At 39.5% G+C, this 11,870-nt stretch overlaps 1 protein-coding gene across 1 annotated transcript; it reads left to right on the plus strand.

The window, feature by feature from the left end:
- The first annotated feature begins 2,863 nt into the window (after positions 1–2,863).
- Positions 2,864–5,095, plus strand: LOC107081799 (T-box-containing protein TBX6L-like). Its single transcript, XM_015370045.1, has 9 exons — positions 2,864–2,879; positions 2,989–3,145; positions 3,236–3,338; positions 3,603–3,767; positions 3,846–3,992; positions 4,078–4,148; positions 4,228–4,316; positions 4,391–4,604; positions 4,672–5,095. Exons 1-9 carry the CDS (start codon positions 2,864–2,866, stop codon positions 5,093–5,095), a joined length of 1,386 nt encoding a protein of 461 aa, XP_015225531.1.
- The last annotated feature ends 6,775 nt before the right edge of the window (positions 5,096–11,870 follow it).

Genomic DNA, 11,870 nt, shown 5'->3' on the forward strand with positions numbered 1-11,870 from the left:
ATTAAGGTTAAATACACTTAATTTAAGAAATTTTTTCTTATTTCTGCATCGTTTTTGCAGTGTACATTGTTGTAGCTTTACATTTTTAAAACTGCATCCATTTTTCTGAATTTTAAAAATGTCCTTCCCATCAATAAAGCAAATCTGTGATGTTTTAGACGGCTTGTCTGTCTATTAACCAGCGACGCTCCTCGATGCTTAGACGCAAAGTTTGCTCACATTTACATCCTCTGATCCCCGGTGTGAAAAAACGTCTCTTTGCTGTTTTATCAGCTCGGTTTTTACACCTATGAACCCAACAAAAACTCACCATGGAGTTGTGAATAGGATGATGCTGCTGTGCTGCAGCTAACATGACGGAGTCTGGGAACTCTCTATATCAGGGGCCCCAAAGCATTTCACCCTATGACCCCAAAATAACCATGCAACAGGCAGTGGCCCCATAATTACACCTTCAATTAATCCAATATTTGTATTTTGCAAGCTCAGAGGGGAACATGCTTTTTCTGTGGCAGCTCTTAAGCTGTGGAACGATCTGCCTCTGAGCAGAAGACAGGCCTCTTCTCTTGCTGTTTTTAAGTCCCTTCTTAAGACTCATCTTTTTTCCTTGGCTTTTGGCACAATTTGAGAGGTTTTACTTTGTTTTATTCTGTTTGTATACTAATAATTATTATAATTTAACTGTATTTTATGATTGTGTACAGCACTTTGGTCCTGTCCGGTGCATAAAGTGCTTCATAAATAAAGTTGGTATGGTATTTATACATCTAAAGTAAAATAGAGTCACTGTTAAATTACATTTAATAACTTATGTTGTCATTTGAAAATTATTTTTAGTTATTTGCCCAAAGTGTTTTTTTTTCATTTGATTAATTTTACTATTTAATAGAAAATATATTTTTTATTCATGTAATTGTTTATTTAATAGAACATTAATATTTGAATCATATTTTAGATAAATGATTATAATGACATCATGGTACATTTATTTATTTCTTTGAAAATGCATATATTATATATGTATATAACTGTAATATAATGAGTATAAAAACATATTATGAGATTAAAGAAGAAGCTTACTTTAATAGTTAAATTTTAAGTTAAATTGCTCAGTTGAGGTGAGATTGATTTAGTATGTAAACTTTTTCTATGTATTTCTACGTGAGCTTAATCTTAATATCTCATCTTAATAACACAACTTTGCTGTCTAATAATATTATTACATTATTTTCCTAGTCATACTTTTAATATTTTTTCCCCTAGAAGTATCACTTTATTCTCATTATATTATGATTTTATTTTCCCTGTTTTACACTGGATTTGATTTAGGGCTGTTAGAATAAAAGCAATGGGATAGATATGCACACCTCCTTCTAAAACATTTTAAAGCCATATCTTATTTCCTTTAATAATGACCCATCTAGTGCTGATCTATTACCTAAAATCCAAATTAAAAAGCGTTTCCAGATTGGCCTCATGCACCAAACTACCTGAGGTGTCAGGAAGCTGCTGTGAACGTTGCCCTCCTTCACCCTACGTCTGCAGTTTCTCTCCTTTCAGTTTCATCTCAGGCCCTCCTTGGTGCAGGGGTGTAAAACCGTCGCGCTTACAGAGGGCATTGTATGCAGCACGGACGTCAGACCTCAAGAGGAAACCTATAAGATGGTTTGTGTTTTCTGAAGTCACTGCAGAGGAAACAGGAAAAGAAACGCTCCGTTCTCCTGCCTTTCTATGCTAATAACTGATGTATAGCAGCTGTTTGGCCTGCAGTGGGGCAGTACGACCAACTGTGACACCTGCGGATTTCACCTGGAAGTTTATACGGCTTGGTTTACTCCCCCCACCCCAATCATTCAAGCCTGACATTGAGCATGCGGTGCTAACTGGCTGTTAATTGCCCACCCCATACACAGCTTTCTCCAGATGCAGAAACTGGTTTCTTCAAGGGGGAAACCACCTTTAATGAGATTATCTCTCAGAGCGTGGGCTTGTCTAGACAACCCAATACACAACCAGCAGCCATGTGGTCCCCTGGGGGCCTCAGAGGATGCCCTCAGGTAAATCCTACCTGTAGGAAGATTGCATGGTATCACCACACCATTATGAGTTTCCCCACCCACTCTGTAAATTGGTGGAGAAAGCCGAGAGCGTGGAAGCGAAAAGGTATTTTGTCAGGTACCAATCAGGGACATTTCACCAGGTTCACATCCGTCCGTTCCCTTATGGATGAATCTATGACAGATTTTTTTCTTTTTGAGAAAACAGATCATTTAAAACAACTCTTTCCACTCCATTTGTCTTAATAGTGTGAAATGACCGGCTGTGAGCGTTTACCACATTGCACAAACACACTAAATGTCATTTCTGGGATCGGTTGGGTACGTGTCAATGATATCCACGCTGCTGCTGGAGCTGCAGCCAGAGCTGCTCTGCAGCAGGGGAGTCCGTCCATATTTGTTTTAAAGTCTCTTAGCAGTTAATAAAGGCGCATTTCCTCCTTCCCTCTTCCTGTGGGGACGGTATCAGGGCTCTGTTAAGTCTCTTTGATTTCCAGCGCCCCTCCAATCACAGCTGGACCCTGACTCATCATTGTGTCACTTCAAAGCCTGGGAATGGCCCTCCTGGCTCCACCTACTGAAGGGTTTCCCTTAAAAGTCATGGTCATCCCTCTGCTGCAGCATCTATGTGATGCCACAGGACTGAGCTGCTTGGACTGAACTAAACTGCTGGATTTATCTTCAACCCAAGACAGGGAGGGGGGGGGCCAGGGGCCACTGTTTTGGATCTATGTGAAATTGGGATTACTCGTCATCTCATGCATAAAAACAGGAGACATTCTCCGTGCTGCCTTTGAAAGTGGAACATGCATTCCATCAGGGGTGAGTGTCCGACTTCTTTGACCCAATTTTGAAGTCAAATCAAAAGTATTTTCCTCATTTCATCCCTGATCAGAAACTCAACCCGTTTAGTCAATGTTACTTTCTGCAGAGCTGAAGTCTAACTTCAGCGGCGCACCTCCTGCCTCCATGGCGGCCGGCCCTGATGCATATCTGCAGGGCAGCATCAGGATGACTCTGGAAGACCTTGAACTCTGGAAGACTTTCCATGAAATTGGAACGGAGATGATCATCACCAAACCGGGCAGGTAAGGCCGGAAGAAAAAGCTGATCTTCATTCTGAATATTTGGGAATATCCTCCTTTTTCTAACCTGTGTTTGCTTTGTTTTTTGTTTAGGAGGATGTTCCCACACTGTAAAGTGAGTTTATCTGGTCTTATTCCATGTGCCAAGTACATCTTACTGGTTGACATGGTTCCTGAGGATGGTTTCAGGTATAAGGTAAGGCCTATAAATCAGCAGTTACCCCTCTGTTTATCCCTTGCCCCCCTCCCCTCACGTTGCACATCAAAGACCTCTATCTTTTCCTGTTTTTCTATCCCCTGCTGGGAGCTCACTGTACCCCCCTCCTCCACCTCTGTGGGTGGTATCCCCCGAGCCGTCACTCTCCAATCTATCGTGGGAAGTTAGGGAAGATGAAGTTGCTTCTGTAAATCACCTTTTCTCTGAAGCTGATTGACTTACGATGCGTCTCCTCCCCTGCAGTGGAATAAAGAGAAATGGGAGGTGGCAGGAAAAGCGGAGCCTCAGCCCCCCTGCAGGACCTACGTCCACCCAGACTCTCCAGCCTTGGGGAGCCACTGGATGAAGCAGAGCATCTCCTTCCTCAAGCTCAAGCTCACCAACAATACACTTGACCAGCATGGGCACGTAAGCAAGAGAACAGAAATTTTCTGGCGGATGATGAGTTTAGGATCTCTGAGGGAAACCTTTCTGTTCTGCCTGCAGATCATTTTGCACTCGATGCATCGCTACCACCCGCGCTTCCACGTCGTCCAAGCAGATGACCTGTTCAGCGTCCGCTGGAGCGTCTTCCAGACTTTCACCTTCCCAGAGACGTCCTTCACTGCAGTCACTGCCTACCAGAACACCAAGGTGAGTCGCTCGGCTCCACCTTTACCGCCTCCTGCTGAGGCCATCGGCTGTTACTGAGCTTTAAACTGTAATTCTGTTTGAGCAGATCACAAAGCTGAAGATCGACCACAACCCCTTCGCCAAGGGTTTCAGGGATGAAGGCACAAATAAGAAAAGGTGGGTTTCAGTTGCTACTCTGCAGCTTACTGACCAGGAAGTGCTGCTCGTTCTAACGAAGCTGATAAACTTCTTACAGGCGTGCAAACAAAAACCCTCCCTGCATGGAGAAAAGAGCCAAGATGTCCGACATGTTGAACGAGGACTCCAAGGAGAGAAGCTCACCAGGTACCGCTTTAAGTTCACTTCTTCACATCTTCCTGGTATTTTTTGATGCCATCTGTTAATCCGTGTCTTTTCAGGCTTCTGCCAGCCATCCTACGATGGCTATGATGGAGAGGAAGGAGGCCTGGCCAAAAGGAAGGATGAGGACGCCTTGAAGGAAGAGCGGTACTCTCCCTGGGGTGCCGAGAGGCAGCAGAGTGTGAGGCCCGAGTCTCCTGCTGGGCCGGACGCCAGAGATATCTACAACACGGAGCAGCTAGTTCCCGCTCCTGCGGCCTACCAGCCGTACAGGTGATCACCGCGCCTTTATGATGATGATGTAGTGATGAGCGGAACACTCACTGTCTTTTATATGCAGGACCCAGGAGTACGGGAAGTCTCCGTCCCCCTCCTCCAGCGTCGGCAGCAGCATCAGCGGATCGGGACGGAGGAGCTTTGAGTCCAGGGTCCCGGAAATCTCCACCGTCCCCGATCATGACTCCTCAAAGCCCGGCCCGTCCCACTGCGGCCCCCAGCACCTGGCGGGCCCTCAGGACTACAGCGGAGTTCTGAACATGGCCATGGCCCCGAGCGGGAAGCCGGGGGTCATCGGCCACCACATTTACGGCCCTTACGGCACGGAGCAGCCGCTGGGCCAGTGGAGCGGTCCGGGACCGGCCCAGTATCCCCCTCCTCACCCTCTGACCGCCGACTACACCGCACAGGCCGTGCACCATGGCTATCACCATGGCAACGTCAGCGAGTGGAGCCAGTATCCTCTGTTCTCTTACTCCTGCTGGTGAGGAGGATGTTCTGGGTGGACTGAGCGTTTATAGAGTCTACTGCGCCAGGCTGATCTGAGAACACAGGCCCACAACGCCGAGGGCCCGACGCCTGCAGCCAGACGCAGGCTCTGAAACCAGGGGAAACGTTTTCGGCTCCGATTGTATGGAAGCAGAATCTGGACAACTAAAGCCGAGCTTACACTGTACAATATTTTCAAACGTTGCACTCAGCTACAGCTTAAACTATACGACAAAACCGCAGAGTTTAACAGTACACAGCTCATGATGGTTTTTCTTAAACTGTATGGCTCTAATGCGACCTACCTGCTCTCAATAAACGTCCAAAATCCACAAATCGGACTCGTCGCATTCGTCAATTTGGAAGAAGAACTCCTTTGTTAAACAGTGAAAAGTTCAAGGTTCTGGTTAATCGGCTTGTAGCTCTACTTCAACTGAAGGATTTGCCCATTAAGACTTTACAACAGCCGATTGGGATTCAAAAATGTTTGATTTTCTCCTGACCTTAAGATTCCTGATCAGGAGGTGGTCGCCAGAGGCTGATCGCCCCTCGTTAATCGCTGTATACTAACGACCCGATCGAAATAAACTGGAAAATCAGCCCGAAAAGGGCAAAAAATGCCCGGCTTAAGGCCTGCTCAGCCCTGCAGGCTGCTCGCCCCCGTCTATTTATTTCCTACTTTGTCTCATCTCCAGCGTAAATATTATTTTTGTACAGAATAATAAGAATTAAACATAAGTGTGGAAATAATGTGTGTCTTTGCCTTGTAATGTGACGTGAAAATAAAACCCCAATGCTGTAAAATGCTTGTTCTTGAATTTCTCACTTGCCTTGCAGGGAAAGAACATTTTAATCTCCAAGAACTTAGAGTTTAGTTATCCTGAAGTACCAAACTCTTCAGCTTCACATCAAAGCTTTAGATCCTTTCGCGGAAATGCTTCTTTTTAGCTCAATAATTTATCAAACTGAGATTTTCTATCTGCTTTGATCCAGTTAAACCTTTGGCCTGCAGTAAGTGTGTTGCAGAGTCAGGGCCGTCGGTGCCGCCTGTTTGTGTTTCTACTAATGGGGTCTGCTCTGTGCTTTTGGACCAGCCCAGCATGCTTTAAAGACTCTGTTATAATGTGACTCCGGTTCACCTGCTGAGGTTTACCCACCACCACATAAAGCATTGTACGGCCCTCGTTCTGCACGTCAATGAGCCTTAAAAAGCATGAAAATGGGGGCCGTTGGCTCCTTTTCACTGGTAAAAAACACAGGCAGGGCCTATCACCTTCATCCTGAGTGGAGATGAGCCGCTAATGACCGCTATAAAATACAGCGGGGAGGGGAACCCACTGTAATGTTTTTACTCAGTGCTTTTCATTAGCATAGGTAGCATCTCATGCTCATTTAAGATGGAGAGAGTCAAAGACTTTTGACAAAAAGATTTAAATCTCACAGGTTGAATTCCAAAATAAAAGTAATAATAACCTAACCGTGGTTTGGCTTTGAGTGATATTGAATTTAAATAACCATTTAGTCAAATAATCCCAACTGAAAGAATTAATTTGTACCAACTAATCCCCTTTCTAGAGGAAGCACAAAATAAATGTATTAAAAATACAGAATAAAATGAATTAAAATCATCAAACAGAGGAACTCAATGTGAAGCTAAACTATTTCTTTTTAATTAAAAGGAACAAAAAACATCTATTTTAGTTGGATTTATGCACAAGACAAACACAAAGTGATGGTTAACAGATATGGTTTAAAAGTTTTACACATTTACGCCTGAAAAATGTTGCTTCACTGCAAAAACTGATTCAAAATATGTAAAAATTACTCAATATGAGTTTATTTGCCATTAATTTGAGCAGGTCTGTCAATGGAATAATTATTTAATGTCTTAAGCAGCTGAAATTGGTTAAGGGAGTCATTTTATTTTAAAAATAAATCATCATATTCAATTAGCAAAAAAAGTCCCTTATTTTAAGAAAAATAATAATGACTTGATTATATATCATAATTTGCAGCATAGATCCTACCTGCAAAATAATAAAAACATATATCGCTACTAAAACATCACAGAATTGATCTTTTTTAAGAGTTAATTCCTTTTTTTAAGTATCCAACTGTACTCTATAATCTTAATTCAAGAAATCTGGTTAAATGAATTTATTTTTCCAGCATGGACAGATAGTTTCACTGCTTTCCACGAAGATTTTGTGTTTTTATGTTGTTTTTGGATTCATGCAGTAAGGAAGTCTTTTTGATTTGGTCTCTTTGAGGTTTGCACATCTAGAGTTTAAAGCTGTTGCTTTGTTTTTATCTTTCTGGACTGAAAAAACATCCAGCTGCTCCATCAGATGTGATCTAAAACACGCCGTAGCTCTGGTTCAGAAGTCGATGCAGAACCGGAAGCTTAATCTCTTTCCGGGTCTAAAATATGTTGCAGCCTCTAATAGTTTTTTATTTTTCCTTATTCTCCTGTAGTATATTTAAAATTATCTTTCCACCAACTCAGACCAACGTCACTGATGAAATGCATTCCCTGAGCATGATGCTGCCACTACTGTACGGATTAGGGATAGGGGTTTTAATAACTGTAGGAATGCAGGATATTGGCTGATATCTGATTCTTTGCCACTAAATCGGCCAATAAAATTTTTTCTATCATGAAAGAAAATAAATATCAGCCTAAATCAATCAGCAGCATGTATAAGGCATAAGTTCAGCGGATGCTAAATAATCGACATCGGTCTTTAAAAGAAACCTGCATCAGTCCATCTTTAATCAAGACTTTGATATTTCTAACATCAGCTGATCTGAAGGAGGGAGCAGGGAAATAAAGACAGAAAGGTTTAAAAACAGAGAAATATGAAATTGAGCTCTAAAATGGACAAGCAACCATTGCAGAGAAAAAAATATTAAACCTTAAACCAAACTTTTAACTAATCAGTTTCCTTTCACTTCAATGTATGCTCTACTTCCTGCTGCCCTTCGTATTAGATCCCAATAAAATGCATTTAACTTGTTTTAATCCAAATTACACATTTGGTAACTTTGATTAAAGAAAAAGGAACTTTGCAGCAAAGAAGACAAAAGCAAAGAAGGCTGCAGACCAGATCAAATGTGATCTGCAAAGCTGCTTTATAAAACTTTAACACCAGTAATCTACTGTAAATTAACTTAAAAAAGTAAACAATTTAAGTTAAAAACTCAATAAGCTTAGCAAAAATTTAAACAGGTAATTTAAGAAGTTTATAATCTACGTAATCTAAGTTAAAAAACATGTTCTAAAGGTTATGTTGTCACAGGAGAATGAGCTTCTGTCTTTCTCTGATTGTTTTTATCACAAATTTAATAAAAAAGTGATTTTTGTTTTTTACCATAAGTGACTGTTTACATTTATTTATAATAAAACTGACCTCTTTTTGGCCACGATAACATATTTTGAATGACAAATAAATAACAAGGTCTGGTTTTAATTGTCGACTTAAAATTTTGAATTTAAGTTTTTTACTGAGTGACACAGAGGAATAAGTAGGTGTTTTAATTTACTAAAATGTGTTGAAGGTTGGACAGTTTCTTATCATGTAAACATTTATTGAGAACTTATTTTAAAATAATTGATTTAAAGCTCAGTTGTTGTAATGCTGTTAAATCCTTTCATATGCTGCAAAAAGGATCTAGATAGAAGTAAAAATCTCTTAAATTAGACATATTAACCCAGAATTTGAGAAGGTAAATATGATGATTTGCTAATGGAATAAGTATTTTTTCTTAAAAATGATATGATTAGATAATGTGCACTTGAAATAAGAAAATGCAGTTGTTTTTTCCTTATTTTAAGTATAACTGTGTGACTTGGTTACTCATTTCAAGAAAAAATGCACTTATTTTAAGACAAAATGACTTTTAGATTTCTTTTACAGATTGAACTACAAAAGCAAACCTCACGCAACAATGAAGAAACCAGTGATTCCATATTCCAGTTTTTAGCCTTCTTAGAGGGAAGCAAACCTTTACACTGGAAAAACGAATTGATTAAATTAAGTGTATTTAGTCTTAATTTGAGCAGGTAAATGAGATAGTTTGCCAATACGATGAGTATTTTTACTCTTAAAATAAAATAATTAGATAAAATGGACTTGAAATAAGACAATGCAATTGTGTTTTCTTATTTTAAGTAAATTGTCTTGTTCCATTTGCAAAATTTCTCACATACCTCCTCAATTCAAGATCAAATGCACTGATTTTAAGAAAAAATGACTTATCTAGATTTTGATTTTTTCCCCAGTGTATTTGTTTAACGGTGCACCATCCATCCTGCATGCCATGTCAGTGAAGTTTGCTCTAATATTCAAAGGGAGCCGTTTCATGTCTCCTGTTCATGCAGGAGGAGCTGCTCTGATCAGCAGCAGATTTCCTGGAGGAAAGTGAACGTTCTTTTGTTCTGCATTGATTTCCATTCACCTTCTTCACTCCACTACAGCAGGGGGGTCAGCAGCAGTAAAAGCCAGCAATCTGCTAAATTCCCTTCACTCACAAATATACCGTCCTCAACTCCTCTGGGTTCAATCTGCATAGCTCTACATCAATGGCTAATGTTGTCCTTTTAATTGCTCTGCAAAGAGCAGCTGATCGACCCGTGCTCAGATGTTTGTGACTAAAGTGCTGGACGTGTGTCTTAAGTGTCCCCCAGTTGGCTCTACAGCACTGGAATAAATAATAATAAAAAGGACGAGCACGTAAAGCCAGCAGACTGTTGATCCTGGAAGTCCAGAGCTGCTGTCAGCAGATCACAGCAGACAGCTCGCTGGGGGCTGGCACAGTAGTGTGAAAACAGACGGAGGGGGGGCCACTCACTTAGAGCTGGTGGGGGGTAACAGATGTAGATGAAACAGCCCCGAAAAGGAAAGCGGCAGTCAGCCTTCATAAAGCCAAATGGAGAGGAACTGGTGGAGACTGGGTGGAAGTAAACAGCCGCTGCTGCCGGAGGTTCAAACGAGGACGAGCAAACTGGAGAGAAACAAGGGATCGTAAAAAATAATGCAACTTAATCATATTTAGATACTTTAACATAACTGTTTCATGTTAGCTGGGTAGGACATAAAACAATTGTGTTAAAGTATGTAAAACGAAATGATAGAACTGTAAATATAGTCATATGTTTATATTACTGTTTTTATGTATTTTTTACTGTTTTCAAGGCTGCACTTAACCCTTTAAAGCCTGATCCAAGAATAAAACAAAACAGAAAATGACTTTTTTTTGGTTTGAAGTCCTTATTTGGCCTTTTAACAAAATATGTGTAGTCTTCTACTGGCTGTTATCAGGTATATCTGATTGTGTACAATAGGATTTTGAGCAAAGTTTTTACAATAAAATTATGCAAAAGGTGTCAGATGCAAAACATTTCAGAAACCGTATGTATCAAATATGATACATTTGGCATTACTGGGTTAAAAAAAAAATCAAATTGTCTAGAGAGCTGTACTTATTGAAATTTCTTTTTGTTTACACTTGTGTATACAAAATGACAAAAATAAATCTAAGTCTAAGGACATAAAACAATTGTGTTAAAATAACTAAATATCTAACTAAATAAATGCCAAAAGTGGTTGCATAATTTTTTTCAGTGCATGTAACCGGGCGAATCAAATGATCCAATTCATTTAAAACTTTCAGCTCAGTCACTGAAAGAAGTGATTAAATAACCCTCAGATCAACCCTAAAGATCATATCTCAGTAAATCAACGAACAGGTTAAGGTGAGGCTCAGAATAAAAGAAAATTTAAAAAACCTTTAAGCAGATTTTAAACACACTTTTAAAAAAGGTCCCAATTCTGCATTAAAATGTTCGTTTTCTATTGTTTTGAAATGATATTTAACTTCATTTACTGTTTTCTTTAACCCTTTCAAGCCTGAACCAGGAAATAATTGAAAGAACATTCACATTTTTCAAAATTAGAATGTCATTGAACTTTCTGGAAAACGTATACGTTAAATTAGATGATTTATTTGCATTTAATTTGACACATAAGGAAATTCAGTATAATATTTTATACATTTTCTGTTCACTACGTGTGTCAGAATATGTGTTTCAACAACAAAAACACCTCACTGATTATGCAGAGGTCTCAAAAAACTCATGTATAAAATATAATACACTTCCTCATAATGATAATTCCAATAAAAGGCATCAGTCCGCGAGACTCATCTTATTTATTTCACCTCATGATTTACTGAAGGAAAAAAACTTTTAGCAGTATTTTCACATTAATATCACAAATCCTTTTTATTAGGATTTTAAATGATAAGAGCAATGCAAAGTGTTATAATAAACATGATGATTATAAAATAAATCCATTCTTTTGTAAATAAATGATGTGAAACTACAGATTTTTTGGGGAATATTTCCTGAATATTGAGATGTTTAGAAATATTCACACTTGAAAGATTTTAAATTACTTTCTGAGAAAAGTTTGTTTCAGACAGAAAATAAATGTTAAAAGCTTCTCAGGAAAGTCGGCAATATCAGTAAGGAATTTGGGAGATATAAGAATATCTATTAAAGGCCGATTCTGTTAAACACCAACAAGCCTGAGCTGCATCATAATCACATAACCAAACAAAATCTGAACCTTCCCCTCCCCCTTCTGAAACAAAAATAACAACTGCATGAAAATAAGCCTTAGTTTTTATTATCGGCCCAGTTTTACTTATTGAAACGATTCCAATATGCCTAAGAATGACAAATAACAATAATGATATACATCCTGAATTTTG

The sequence above is a fragment of the Cyprinodon variegatus genome, unplaced genomic scaffold (genome assembly GCF_000732505.1).
Source record: "Cyprinodon variegatus isolate N-32 unplaced genomic scaffold, C_variegatus-1.0 Scaffold41, whole genome shotgun sequence".
Classification (NCBI taxonomy): Eukaryota; Metazoa; Chordata; class Actinopteri; order Cyprinodontiformes; family Cyprinodontidae; genus Cyprinodon; species Cyprinodon variegatus.